Source organism: Phasianus colchicus, chromosome 19 (assembly GCF_987193195.1).
Source record: "Phasianus colchicus chromosome 19, bPhaCol1.hap1.1, whole genome shotgun sequence".
In the NCBI taxonomy this organism is placed as follows: domain Eukaryota; kingdom Metazoa; phylum Chordata; class Aves; order Galliformes; family Phasianidae; genus Phasianus; species Phasianus colchicus.
Genome location: NC_143454.1, coordinates 5,447,628 through 5,462,782, shown reverse-complemented (window position 1 = coordinate 5,462,782; position 15,155 = coordinate 5,447,628). Strand labels below are relative to the sequence as shown.

The window sequence follows — 15,155 nt, the reverse complement described above, 5'->3', positions numbered from 1 at the left end:
TCTTGTATTTTTCCCTTTCTGATTCTCTTCCCCATCCCACTGGGGCAGAGCAAGGGGCTGCGTGGTGCTGAGCTGCCTGTGGGGTTAAACCCCATCAAAATCCCAACAACCTGCTCCCAAAAGGTGATGCAGGACAAAACTAACAAAGCGTGTGGTATGTCTCCATCTGCTGAGGATAAGAGCCAACGGCCGCTGTGCCCTCTGAGAGCTGCTCTTCACATCTCCATGAGGATCCCACCCACCTCCTGACCTCCAGGAGGGCTGCAGGGCCACAGGACAAGGGCCACCAGACTCCACATCAAGGCACAGCACTGGTGGCCAAGCCAGCGGGGCTGGTGGAGGATGGAAGGCAGCTGTGGGTCCTCCTGCTCCCAGCCCCCAGCCGCTCCCCCCCTCCAGTCCAGAAATCCAAATTTCTCTCTTTGCAAAACCCTGGTAGGTAACCTCATCTCAAGGGTAAAACACCTCGCCACATTAAGAGCTGCCGCAGCCCGCTCACCGCCGCGCTATTTACACTTACGGAGAGGAGCGGGTCTGAATTGTTTTGATATACGATCTGTAATTGGCATCATTACAGAGCGATGATCTCATCCAGGTCGTGTTCTCCTCCCGGGGGAGGGAACACAAGGCAGCTCGTGGTCCCTCGCGCGGCTGAGATATAATGAGGGAGCTGCAAAATGAGGAAATTTCTCCAAGTTCAAAGGGACGGGCAGGGGCGGGGGGGGGGGGGGGCTGGTGTGGGGCTGCAGAAGGGGCCTCACGGGGCTGCTCCCCTTGCAACCCAGGCAGCAGGGGTTGAAAGTATAATACTGGGTATTTTCAGCATGGAATGTATGTCTGGGTGACACAAAGTCAAGTTCAAAACATCCCCCAAAGCTCCAAACTCCTTGCAGAGTGACCCCAGAAGGACGGGGCTAACATCCTCACATGGGCTTCTGAACAACAGCCATACCAAAGGGGCTGGTCTCATTCCCTCTGCAGAGCTGAATGCTCCTGCTGCTGTGTTTCCCTGCCAGTACACTGCTTTTTGGCATCAAAGGTGTGTGTGTGTGTGCAGTTCAGGGACATTACAAAACTGTCAGAGAAAGTGGAGGTACAACCTCTTCCCTTACTCTGAGGACTGGATGTGTCTCTGGTGCAGCCTGGCTTGCTGGTCAAGAAGGGACATGATGAAACTGGGAATGCTGAAGGAGCAGGAAGGAAGTCAGCACATTACACGATACCTGGCAGCCCAAAGCATCTTCCCAAAGCAGCTTCCTGCCCTCAGCAGCCTCTCACTCAGGTAAATGGCTCCATAACATAAAGTGACCCCAAAGACTGCAGACTCCTCCCTCCCTCCCATCCTCTTCCTCGCTCCCCATGTCCACAGACCTATGCCGTATCCACCGGAGCACTGCAGCTTCAGGTGGCTGTTGAGCTGCGTGGGCAGAGCACACTGGCCCTGCATCTCCCTGCAGAGATGAAAGGAGCCGCTCCAGGTGCCATCCTTCCGGCAGTGAATCACGTTGCTTCCACGGCCCTGGGAAAGAGACAAGGAGATAATAGGGACGGTAACAAAAACAACAGCAAGGACAGCAGGCGCAGGGTGAGAGGGGAGAAGCGGGCAGAGCTGAGCTGGGAGCAAAGTTCTGGAGCTGGCAGAGCCCCGGGTGGGACCGCCAGTTCTGGGGGGCAAGGAAGGACTTCTCAGCTGAATAATAAATAAAAAGAAGGCTGAGTTGCACACAAAAGCACACACACGCCTCCTCTATGCAATGTTATGTCTTTACAAGGTCTTTGCAAGGTCTCTACATTAAAATGGATCCACTCTAGCTGCAAAAAAGGTGCGTTCACCCCATCTGCCCTCTTTCCTCTTGCTGAAAGGTTCGTGTTGACTGCAGACAACCTTTTCCTTCTTCTATTTTCTAACTAGTTGCATCATATTTGTCTCGAAAAAGAAAGAATCCCCAGTGGCCATCTGAAGGAGGAAGGGAAGCGGGACACGAGAGGGATGCTTAGCAGGGCAGAACGTGCTCTTTAGAGCTTGGCTGCCTTGAATGACAGCAAGCAAAGAGGCAGAGACAGACATGCACAGAGGCAAGTGTAAAGGAGAAACAAATCCTCTGGTGTGGGAATGGGCAAGGAATGGAATATGACATTTCTCTTATAGAAAAGATTCTCTGTACAATACTGGAGAATGAATACCAAAGTCCAGGGAGAAATATCATGCCCTTTAGAAACAACAAAGCAATGCACAGGCAATCTTTTGCTGGATCTATCCACATGGCATTGGGGATTTCTGCACAAGCTGTTGTTCTGCAGGAGCTGTGAGTCTCACTGCCACAGGGCAGTGGGGACATTCAACGGGAAGGTGCTGGGGTTGGGCTCCAAGCCTCCCACAGTGACCCTGCTCAGTGCAAGAACCAGACAGGATCTCTGCTTCTCCTTGCATTGTTGCCTTCAGCCTACTCACCCAGCTCTTGGAGACCAGGGTGGATATCTTTGGGGATGCTGTAGCGTGCTCTGTATAGTGGGATCCAAATTCCACCAGGGATGCTGAATTTGCCTTTGGAGCTTTTCCCTGCATCCCATGCCCCTTGTTGCACAGGGTTCTGCATAAGTCCCTTGTATAGACATGGGAAATTGCACTGCATTCGGTGTTAGCCTTTTGCATGATACCCTAATGCTTTTTTTGCTCAGCTTTGTTAATGAAAACAATGTTTAGTGAGATGCAAAGTGGTCTCATTGGCAGACTACTGCATGGGAGCTGCATTCCCTTCTCTAGACATCTGGCCATTGCCAGATGTAATAAGAAAATCTTATGAAAGCATAATGGAGCAGATGGACTCAGGATGTGATCCAGTTTAGTGACTCCCACCTAAAGGCCAGTCTTGCAGAGTGCAATTAATTCAGATCTCACCACTGATTTGTGCAATGTGCAGAAAAGGAAGACCCTGTCTCTGGGTGTCGGGGGAGGTACCTGCTTAAATGACCATTACACTGCTGGTGATTAAGAGATGCCATCTGTAGAGCTGAGTAATGATCTTTCAGCACAGTGACGAATTCAGGAAGAGACGACTAAGTGATAATTGAGCACAATTTGCTGTTTTAGCAAGTGTGTTGCACTTCCACCACAGTTTGCATGCCAGGGTTCAATTGTGATTTCTAAAGGTGAGCCATGAAACCTGATTTATGTTCCTAGAGTTGGCTGTGCTCTAGAGTACTATTGTGTAGTTTCTGCTATACGCTCAGAGATCCCAGGATATCCATTGCTATAGTAACATCCTGTCCATCATTCCCTGACCTGCAAAATCTCTTGTGAAAATCCCTGCTGGGTTTCTTGCTTGGATGCAATGTGCATTATCACCTTATATAGCTGAGAGAGACTTAGTGGGGTTTAATCCTTAAATAATTAACACCTCTCAAGTGGTTCTGGCTTGTGCCAGGAGTCCTCCCTCATCTTCTGTTGTCTGTTTTCTAGGATATCTGGAAATACCTTTCTCTGCAAATCCCTTTCTTAGGATGTTATCTGCTTCTTTGCTCAAGGTACTTTTGCATCCAAGCAGTCACTACAATCCTCCTTACACTGAACAGAGATGTAGCTGTATCTCTCATTTTCCACAGCTCATTTGTTGATGTAACCCTAACTCCAATCCTGCCTCTCCTCACGTCTAGCTCCTACCAAAGCAACCAGAAGGCCCTCATACCATTTGTTAGTGCCCTGGTGCAGTCAGTCTGAGAAAGCAGAGATGCACAAAGGTGCTGCATCAAGCACTTGATCCCTCCAAGATCAGAGTCCTCAAGGACCATAAGATAAAAACTCACTTTTATGGTCTGAGATGGTGAGGATAAGAAAGACTCACCAACTGACTGTCATCATCATCCCACTTAAATTGCACACAACTGTACATTTCCCATGTCTCAAAAATTCACAGCAGCCAAACCAAACTTCTTTAGGGTGCTCTGATGCACAACCCTAGGCTCTGCCTCTCATCCCCATGAAGTGGGCAGGACAGCTTTCGCAGGGAACAAATGCAGTTTTCCAGCCTCAGAAACCTTACTGCTGTTTCTGTTGTAGCTTTTAACGTTTGGAACAGGTGTCAGAGTTGGGTTTTGGATCACTGACATCATAGCAGGGCTGATCCCTTTTTCATACATCCTCAGGAGTGATATTACAAGGCTTTTGACAGAGCACTGTGCTGTCTGCAGTGCATATAAGAACAGCAGCTTCTACATCCCCGCTTTCTCTTCCCCAGCATATGAAGTGCCAGCAGCACTTCTGGGAGAAATTACTTATTTCACAACTATAATTAACTCTGGTGAGGAAAACCAAGCATTTCAAACACAATATTAAAAGCCAGACCTTCTTTATCAATGAACAAAGTTCCTAGGTAATCAAAGCAACGTGCTGATTTATGCCAGATGAAGATCTGACCCTAATGATTAATGACACCTTGCAGCCAAAATAACCCATGGAAGGTTAGACAGTTCACCTGTACAGCGATAATCCCTATAAAACATCATATGACATGCACATAACAGTATCAGGAAAAAGAACTGGAGAGAAAAGCAAAGTAAAATAGCATGAACAAACAGGATGAGTGCACACACCTCATACCCGTTCATTATTACTTCTTTCCTCCTGTGTTAATGTAATACCAGAAACCATATTTGATTACACCTACCTACATCATAGAGCCACTAGAGCAGATTTTCCAACCAATTACTCGTCCAGCCACTCATTTCTTGCTACTCCCCTATTGTTAACAGTTAATAAATACCATTACTACAGTCTTAAAAATATTTCCAGGCTCTCTGAAGTAGCTCCCCTCTTCTACTTTAATTACATATTTCCCTTTTCCATCTCTCTGCCTCTGGTCTCAAGTGATCTCAAGGGAGGTTTAGCACTTGATCCCTTCAAGATCAGAGTCCTCAAGGACCATAAGATAAAAACTCACTTTTATGGTCTGAAATAGTGAGGATAAGAAAGACTCACCGACTGACTGTCATCATCTTCACACTTGATCCTGCACTCGCTGTTGAACTGGAAGCCATTGGAGCACTGGTAGAGCCCATGGAACTTGGAAGGCGGAGGGTCACACGTAACAGGCACACAAGCACCTGGCAGCCATGTGCCATCCTGAGTGCACTGGATCTTAAAGGCCCGCCTTCCCATGCAGAAAAAAACACAAGACCATTTAGTGAGCAGCTGAGTCAGCTAAGAGCCTTTAGAGCTTCTGAGTTCTGCTAGCAGGTGCAGGGGATGAGAGTGCTTGAGCTTTTAACACCTGGGGAACAAATTGTGAATCTGCGTCATGAGGTCTCTGAGTGAAAATAATGATTATTTGCAAAGCCAACACTCAGCCTGAAGTCCTCTTTTGGCCTTGAACATATCTCCCAAAAAACTGCTTCCCGGCTCTGTGGGCTGTGGTTGGTTTGAAGTGGGTTTGTGCCAAGTCAGAAGGACACAAGAGTACAACTCTTTCCCATACAGTTTCAAAGGGGACTCCCCAGTCTGCATATCAAAGAGTCTGCATATCTCTAAGGTAAGGTCTGCCTTTGAGCACTGGCAAAGATTTACAGAATGAGGTGCCAAATGCCCCCTTGAAATTGCACAACTATCTTCATGTAGGAAGTATTCAGTGGTGTTCCCTACAGCACCCTGCTATAAATTACTCATCTTTTTTTCTCAAAATCTTTTTGACCTGTGGCTGTCTGAATCATGCTGACTGTGTGGCATTACTATTTTACGTACTTTCTCGCTTTTCTGGAGGATCCAGGGACATGGTAACCTGGTTTGCATTTGTACTTGCAAAATGAGCCCACTTTGTGCTTATCTTCCAGGCAACGAGTAGTCTGAAGATCTGCATTAGGGACGATGGAGGGTGCTCGACACATCAGTTCACACAGAGCCTCTGGAAAGGACCACAGCCCATCCTCCATGCAGGTCAAGTTGCTGTTGTTCCCTGAGAAGGACAAAAAGCAAAGTTAACAACGATCAGCAGGAGTGTTTTTATTTCCCAAATGTCATTATACCCGTAATATATCAACAGCCACCTCAGTTGGCTCAGCACACTCAACTGTCCTATGCATCTTTTCTTTCTACATGATGGTTTTAAATCATTAAGGACTCTGTTTTCAGGAGACAACAGGCAGACAGTGCTTACTGCAGGAAATGCTATAGTGTAGGTGAAACCTCACTGGCTTTGTATTTCTCTTCCTTATTTTGCTCTCCGAAAGAAAGCCTGCTTTGTACATCAGCTCCCTCCTCCCCAAAGCCACGGAGCTACCCACCTCAAGGCAGTGTTCAGTGCCATTACATTCCTCATTCTTCTGTGTTCTACCCATGCACTGAATCAGTTCTTTTTGTTTCAATTTTGAGCCTTTTGGAGTAGCATCTGTTTGTTAGCATTACAGTCACTACTCCAACACATTGAGGAGCCATTTTCAGCTGAGGACTCTCAGTCCTTGGGGACTACTGTGATAAATATGATTCATAATACTCATTAGAGACTTGTTTTCCTTAGGAAGCTTTCCTGGCCAGCACCTCACAGGTAAAGGGTATGATAGATATCCTTGCCTCTGCTGTGACCTACTTGACTTCAGAAGGTTAAGCTAAGAGTAGCTTTGTCTCGGTGCACTTCACATTCTTTGTTATTTTATACTCTGTGTTAAAAAGGAATAAGCTTTTCCTAAGAAACAAAACACAGCTATGAGCCACTAACCCTTCAAAAATCCCTAATACTCTATTGAAATCCTTGAGCACTGCTGCAGGAACTCTTCTCAACCCACAAGGCGTATTTTCAGCAGTCAGCCAACTTTGGTGTTATCCAAAATAATACCGACAAACTGCAAACCCCAGAGCAATGAGAGGAAAGGAAGAGAGCCTGGGCATGATGCTGGAATTCAAAGAAGAAAACAAAAGGCTCTGGAGGGCTCAGGAAGTTATGTGGAGGAGCCCTCCTGCCCTTTCCACAAAGATAAGAGAAGTTTCATTAAATCAGCCCTGGCTTTCTCTCTCCCCTCCTCAGCTGCAGATGATTGCAGAGGTATTTTGAACAGAAGAAAGCTCTTTTCTGGAGCACGAGCATGCTCCTCTGACTCATGCAGCAGCTCTGCAGACCAGTCATGGTGATATCATACTACCACTGCAATGTGATAAGCTGTGACATTACCGACGGTGCTGTCATGACGTCAGTGATTGAATTAGGCATGAGTCATTTGAACGCCGTTCTCCAGAAGTTTAGTGGCAATATCTATTAGTCATCACCGATGGCTGTACACCAAGTGGTGCCATTAACTTACAACTCACAGAGTGTCTGCACAAAAGTGAAGTGATGCTAAAACCCACAGCTGTACTCCCTGACCCATGGTGGGTTATGGGTCCTGCAGCTACCCCTGCCAGAGTCACCAGCTCCTGCTGGTCATGACTTCTACTCGTTGATGTTCAGCCACTTGGATGCTTGGGGTAATTTTACATTCCCCCAAGTTCATTAACATCAGTTCATTTAGTGGAAGGTTTCTGTGCCCATGGCAGGGGGGTTGGAATGAGATGATCTTTAAGATCCCTTCCAACCCAAACCACTGTACGATTCTATGATTCATGAACATTGTTTTCATGCACTCCCTCAAAAAAACTCCTAGGATTTTCAGTTAAAAAAAACCTCCTTGGTGAAAATGATCCTCTGAGTATGTGAATGGAAAAAGGGAATTCGTTGATAAAAATCCCCCCCTCGAGCCTTAGCTTTCACTGTGGGATGGCTTCTTGCGGTTACCTTCCCAAGTCTGAGTTAAAAGAATTGAGTAATTTGGTTATGTATAAAGAAATCAACAAACATATCCTTTCAGTGAAACGTGGAATACTTCACATGCCTCTTCTGGAATGTGCAGTGAATCCTAGCAGAGGAGGTGACACCAAGTGTACAAAAAGAGCTTATACAGCAATTGTACCTGAGTCAACAACAGCAGTTAAGATTACTTCAGTGCAAGGTGACATGTTTATTTGACTTTAATGTTCTTTCAAATTAACAGTGATAAATTTTCTTGTTTCCTGAGGACCAGATCAGAAAGGTGAACTGACAGTGAGCAAAAGAGTGCATGGTGCTGAACAGGATTTGGATGCCACCAGCAAAACAGCAGGGAAGATGGGGAGAAAAAGAGAGAATGCAGCAGAGAATGTTATTTTTAAGAATGAGGACTTGCAGAGTTTCTCAAACATGAAGAAAAGAGAAAGTCAGAATTAGAGCAAGACGAATGAGCAAAATAGAGAAGTGATGGGTGGACCAGAAAAAACAACGATGGTAGACTGTGCCACTGGGACGTGGAACTTTTCAGTCTTCTCCCTCCTTTCCAAGCACGTGGAGGAGGTATAGAAGGGATACAGGCACAGAAAAAAATAAAAAAGGCATGGGAAAAGATGAGAGTTCAATTTGATTGATCCCCATGACTTTTCTGTGTTTTGGTTGTATGGAAGTAATATTTAGCATCGTTCCTGCCCGGCCAGCCACGATCAAGCAAAGGTCAAAGGAAGGTAACAGAGAGATGCAAAGGAACTTAGCTTCTAATATAAATAAACCTTCCCTAGACTCATAATTCTTCATACTTAAAATATCATAAGGAATTCTAAAAAAGCAGCGAAAGTAACATATATTACTGGCATCAGTCTGTACTAGCTGTGCAGCTATTCCCCAGCTCAGTACCCCTGTTACCTTTTAGAAGAGCAGGAGGTCGGCACGTGAAGGAGCATTTCTTGCCAAAGGTGGTCCCCTCACTGCAGTTGAATGTGGCTGGGTAGACGTGGTATTGGTCTGGGACACCACAGTCCACGGGCTCACAGGTCACCTGCTTGCTCCACTTCCCATCCGTGCAGGTCATGGTGGTGCTGGACTCCATCTGGAAGAAGACACACAGCTTCAGCCACCACAGCCAGCAAAGGAGAGACCAAGGCTGTTTAAAGCCTAGTAACAACCACTGATTTTGTGTCTCACAACTAAAGTAAAAGAAAGTCACTGGAGTGCCTCGGGACACCAGGGCCATGCACACTTGTTGGATAGACTCTTGCTGTAGGATTTTGCAATGGACAGATCCAAGAGCATCCTGCCCGTATGTTTACTTGGCAGAAACTCTCAACAAGAGAGGTTGAATAGAGTTAGTTACTGTGCTCTGACTTCCCTAAAGCCACAGTAATGTCAATAGCTACATCAAGGCTACACTTCTATGGATTTGAGGAATAACCCAACAACACAGCGGACCAAAAATCCTGAGAACAGAATAAACAACACATCTGCCTCCTAACCAAGAAGGGAAAATGGTCACAGATTAGATGCGATGATTTTGAAAGCACAACTCTTCCCCCCATACCAGAATAAAGAGAGGGATGGGAGAAAGAGAAATGTGAGAAACACAAACACGAGATACTGTGGAAGGGGAAGATACCAGCAAGGAATCTGACCAAGCCGTACAGCAGCACTCCTTTGTCCCTGGGGAATATTTTATTCAGGCTGGTACGCTCGCAGGAGATTTGCACCGCCAGCCATTGATCTGGCTTTATAAAAGGAAGGGAAATTTTTCTAGCACACATCAAAGAGACCCGGATTCCCTTTTTGCAAAAACACCCTAATGGTTTCAGCAGAAGTTCAGACCTGTCTCTCTTTGATATATGGTTGCATTCAGAATGGAAAAAGCAGTCCCAGAGCTGAGAAACTGGACACTTCCCAAGTGGGCACAAAACCCCTTTTCTAGACCATGCAGTTTATTTAAACAGGGAGCACCGCTGATAGAAAAAAAATGCCTTTTCTACACATTTAGAGTAGCACATTTGGGGATTCTTGGAATGCTCAGGTGAAATGACACTCTGTTCTCATTCCAGTCATTTCGCTCCCCAGTGGCTCTTAATTATTTATTGTCCAGTGGATTGTTTGCACTATTTTTTATATATATATATATATTCTGTAGCTAGATGATGACTTGAAGATGTCTGTGTTTTCAGGAGGTTGCTGTGTAATTCTGACAGCCACAGGAGAAGGGATGACAGCATATTCCCATGTCTTCATATTGCACGTGCGTAGCAGCAGCACCACACTTGTGCTCCAGGCTGGGCAGCTCCAGGACACAGCAAAGCCTGCATCCCCCTTAGCAGATGCTGTTATCGAGTTGTGCTCCAGCACTGTGGCTGCAGGGCACCTCAACTGCAGGAGGTTAAAGCATAAACCCAAGGGGCTATCCAAACATAAAGGAAAAGACATGGGTCTGGGACTGTATTCTGCTGGATGCTCTACACTGAGCACAGGGGAGCTCTATCAACGATGGAGCTTCCACTCCAAGAATTCATTGCTTAGTCTTGGTTTGATGATCTAGTTTGACAATAAAAGATTGCTCCTTCTAGCTGATACCTGCTGTGGAAACACAATGTGGGGCACAAGGGAGTTTCTCCAATGACAGAACTGCATATCAGATGCTGCTCTACAGAACACCAAATAAAGAGTTCAAATTACAGAATATAATACAAAAATGGAAACAGATGCAATATCTATGCACAACAGTCACACCTTACAAAAAACGGGCAAGAATGTTTTGTCCAAGCTAGCACTTGTGAGGGCATGGTCTTTGTTAGCTGAAGGCTGCAGGACATGACAGCCTTTTGGAAACGCAGCATCCCTGGGGCCACCCTACCTTGGAAGTGATCTCCTGCTACAGCTATACCTCACTGTGCTTTATTTCTGCCTTCTAGAACTCAGGTCAGTCTTCTTCACGTTTTCAACTCTGGCATTTTCTCCATGGTATTTTTCCAACAAAACTACTGATCAGTCTGTAAGAGTCACCTCCTTGCAGACCCATATGCCTTTTCCTCTTCCTGGCACACTGGCATGGCCATTCCCATGCAGAGAAGCAGAGCCCACGTGGGTAGGATCCGTACTTCTCATCTTTTTCCAATGATTTATTCCACACTTTATATGATGGAAGCTGATGGTCAGATGTAATAATGAAATATTTTAAAGCACGTCTATCACTAAGCAGCATAACTTTAAGTGATAGGAGTGCATGCATGTAGCAGGACATAACAGAGCCAGCTTCCCACCACGCAGCAGGATGATGGCTTTGATTTTAAGTGCAGAGGACAACGCTACCGCAGAAAGCATTGCAGATGGCACCCACTGGCTTACAGCTTCTCCTTCCCAAATGTGCCACTGGAGGGTGGGATCACTGCAGCATCTGGCTGCAGGACCTCAGAAGGAAACACCTCGGGGTATTTGCATACAGCACAGCCCCAGCACTGCTGCCCTGGGATCCGGCATCGGGTCTTTGTGGCAGCATCTGCTCCTGCCTTTGCAGATCTCCCACCTGACGCCTGAGCAGGCATGTGCCTGTTTCGCCTGTCTGCTCTGACAAGGTCACCCTGCACACAGCAGCCCACGCAAAGCACTCGGTTTTCTCATCTGGTTTATTAGCTGTCACTTTGGGCACTTTGTGCTGCTTTGACTGGCATCGCAGCAACCGCTTCCCTTCACGTCCTGCCTTCCAAAAGAGGTTTAGGCAAGGAGGGAGGGCAGGAGAGGAGAAAAGAAGAAGAAGAAGAAAAAAATACAGATTGAAATGCAGTGGAGAGGATGCAAATTTAAACAAATCTAGTGTCAGAAAGATTTGTTTCTTGGGACTTTTAAGAGCTTGGGAGAATTCATGTCTCCTTCCTGCTGCCCGAGATCCCAGCTGGCTCCTTCTTCAAGCGATGCTTCACGTGTGAAGTTTCCTCTCCTTAAAAATGAACAGCTGTGCCCTCCCCTCTAAGTATTCTTCCACTTCTGCCCACTACTGTGCCTCTAATTGAACCCACATGAGCCTTGCTTTCTTTTCCTGGCATGATTGATGATGCCTTTGCACAACATTAGGGAGCTGCTGGGTTTTAAATAACACCTCTTGACCAGAGCAGCAGTGGTGGTAGCTTCAAGGAGAGATGACAACAAGGAACTGAATGAGCGGGGCTTTCAGTGAAGGACAAGGGGGAGGAAGGCAGTGAAAGACAAAGGGGGAAGTGGGAGAGAGAAGAAGAAAGAGCGATGGAGTTGTCAGGGGGGTGGGAGGACATTGGGGGAAAATGAAAACATCCCAGGATCTTCTTTGTGAAAAAGATACGTGATGGCTTTGCCTCCATCAGTGTGGCAGCCCATTTTGTTGTTGAAATCCCTAAATGAAGATGAGAGAGAGCCTCAGAGAAAGAAAACAGCTCAGGTTTTGTTTTGTTTCATTTTAACAGCAGCAAATGGTTTCTGCCGGGCATGGGGCTGATGCTTTTAGGGTTTGGTGATTTTATGGAGTTTTACAGGGTTTGGGAACAGGAACTTCTCAGAGAGCAAAGATGAATGAAGTTTCTTCCCCAAGCTTTTTTAAAATGGTGGCTTCAAGAAGACACAGAGGCCAGAAAGTGCAGGAACTGTTAGGATGATTTTCAAAAAACCTTTAGATGTAAAAGATTGATTTGAAATGTGACTTGTGCCCTTCCATCTCCAAGGTGCTTTTGAAAACTTTGCTTTTAATTCTCTGTTCATCTTTTTTTTTTAAAAAAAAAATTTTTTCCCTGCTTTTCAGTGAATTACAGAAGATGGATGTGGTTCAGATGCTAAACCAGGGTGTCCTCACTTGTGTGTCAGTCATCATCAGCATGCTGCAGTCATAGGCCACCAATGTTTGGATTGCTCTTTGAGGCACTGAACCTCTCTTTTGTCTCCTTCCCACTCAAGAATGAAGAATCTACATGTATAAAACTCCTTTCCTTCCTCCTCCTCGTGCAGCCCTCCACAGTGTCACTTAAGCAGGGAAAACACAGCTCTTGTCCCACCAATCAGTCTAACCAGGACACACACCCAACTGAATGACAACAGTGAAAGAACCACCAGCTTTATGGAAAAGCATGAAGTCCCAAGAGCAGAGATAACAAGCCACGTATCCCATCTCATCTCCAACTGCTTGTGATCAGAAGAAGAACCAAAGCTGGGAAAGATTTGTGGCAGGAGCACCATGCAATTCAATACAACACAATACGAGGAGTCCAAACCACAGATTCTGGAGTTGCTCTGATAGTTCATTTCTTGCATGCACGTTCCACAAATTCTGGCTTGAAACACCTTACAGAAAGAAATAAAACAAGATGATGGGGAAAGAAACTGTCTGTTCCTATTCAACAGATCTCTGAAGCACATGCATATACTTGCAAAGCATGTGCTGATAGAGATGTCCCTGCTCAGCAGAGCACTAAGATGCTTCACTCCATCCCTGCACAGCACAGAGCAAACAAATCCATAGGGCTCTCAGATTGTATCAGTGGTAAAAAGACAAAAAGTGCAATAGTAGAGCAGAGTGAGAGGAAGGATGTTGTAATAGGCAGTGAATCACATTAGCTAAGGGTGCTAAAAGCCTTCCACTCCTGTCATATGAATCTGATCAAGGCTCCAAAACCAAACTTCTCAGAGCAAAACCATATACAGTTGGCTGAGCCTCCCCAAAAGGTACTTTTTGCATTTAAATAACGCAGCACTGGTGAAACATGTTTAGGCTGTTTTATTTGGTTTTGGATTCCTGTGTGCTCAATGTACAGATCATTTCCAACTATTTCCTGGTTCAGCCATTCAGGCTCGTTTGAGAACTTGTTTTCTGTTCTGTAAAACTGCTCAGCTGGAGCTGGGGTTCTGGTGCTGATGCCAATTAGGATGGAAGAGGCCCAGCTCGCGGGGTCCTGTATTTGTTTTGTAATTGAGTTGAAAGGGCTGACTCATTCCCCTCCTCTCTGTCTCCCCTCTCTGGGAACTCATGAAGAACACGATAGTTCACAAATACAGACAGGCTGCCTAGAGCAGCTGCCTGCCCCCAGCCCCAGATGTGTGTGCTGTCCCACAACAGGCAGGAAGGTGCCAATGGAGGCCACCACCACCCCATCATCACAAGACCTCTGCTTCAGGCACACGTCCACATACCATACGTACATTTTGCCCACCTCCCCAAATAACACATTTGTGCATTTTCCCAGTGCTTAAGGAAACTGGCAGTTCTTCTGAATGCCCCATGCTCTGCACTGGGCCATGCTGCATTTGTGAGATTGGATTACTACAGGAGAACAGCAAATGAAACCCAAACCACTAGGGTGAGTTTTCTATGCTTTGGTTGGAAGCAAAAAGGCTTACATGCTTCCCACTCCCTGATATGCATTTCAGTGTGCTGGGAAGCAGGTGGACTGAGATGCTGCAAAGGAGTTAAGACATTTAAGACTAGGAACGAAAGGAGAAATTTTGCTTAGAAACTGGTAAAAAACAAACATCCCACTCCCCTCCAAAAAACAACCCCAGAAACTCCATTTGGTTGAGTGAGATCAGAGAATGCCTATGCACACAATTAAACATTTTGGGTGGAAAAATCATAGAATCATAGAATGGCCTGGGTTGAAAAGGACCATAATGATCATCTAGTTTCAACTCCCTAAAATCTCTAAAATTGGGCAACATCTGAGATTTGCTCACTGTCATAACCTCTTCATGCAGTCAGATGGCTCCTGCTTGGAGAAAAACTATTTGGAAAAGCTCCTGTCCCAAAGCTGAGCTGAGATTTTGGGTTATTTCTCAACTTCTCCACACCCATTTGCACATCCATCTTTTGTGGGTCACACAAAACCAGCAGCACAAACCTGGCTCTTGCTGAGATCGTCATCTCTCTGGACTTGCAGAATGTAGCCCGTCCTGCAGCTCACGTTGCACTGGGCTCCGTTGTACCACCCACCCCCGGTGCAGTTCAGCAAGGCATTGTCAATCTCCAGCTTCTGGCAGTCTGTGGCTTCGCAGGAGTAATGGACACAGCTGTGGGGAGACAAGAAGTGGCATTTGCATTCAGTTCCTTTAGTTCATTCCAAAAAAAGCAAGCTTGTGTGCCAGGCTGCAGGGACACGATTGCAAGCCGGACCCACTCAGCAAAGCACTCCTGAGCAACCAGCACAGCCCTTTAGCTGCATCTTCTGAAGGACTGGAGTAGTGGGAACAGTGATGACAACGAGAGCAAATTACGGGTCTTGTGGCAAAAGGGAAGAGCCTGCCAAGTCTGCAGAACGGCTTTCTGTTCTGCAACACCCTCAGAGAGAAACAACACAAACAACAGCACCACAGCCTTCCTGTGCTGTACCAACATGCATCTGTACATCC

General features: G+C 46.1%; 1 protein-coding gene across 5 annotated transcripts in view; it reads right to left on the bottom strand.

Moving 5' to 3' along the window:
- The window catches only part of PAPPA (pappalysin 1), a 345,861-nt gene that overhangs the window by 23,369 nt on the left and 307,337 nt on the right, over positions 1–15,155 (bottom strand). For 4 of the 5 annotated variants that reach the window (XR_016458996.1, XM_090121651.1, XM_090121650.1 and 1 more), the window contains 5 exons: positions 14,648–14,816; positions 8,688–8,871; positions 5,735–5,945; positions 4,976–5,147; positions 1,372–1,519 (listed from right to left, as the gene is read on the bottom strand). Coding sequence is in view for 4 of the 5 variants with exons in the window: in XM_090121651.1 (XP_089977777.1) it covers positions 1,372–1,519; positions 4,976–5,147; positions 5,735–5,945; positions 8,688–8,871; positions 14,648–14,816 (884 nt within the window). In the remaining variant the exon portion in view is untranslated. Of the gene's footprint in view, positions 1–1,371; positions 1,520–4,975; positions 5,148–5,734; positions 5,946–8,687; positions 8,872–12,588; positions 13,098–14,647; positions 14,817–15,155 lie in introns of those variants that run through there. The other variant, XM_090121652.1, reaches the window with a different exon arrangement.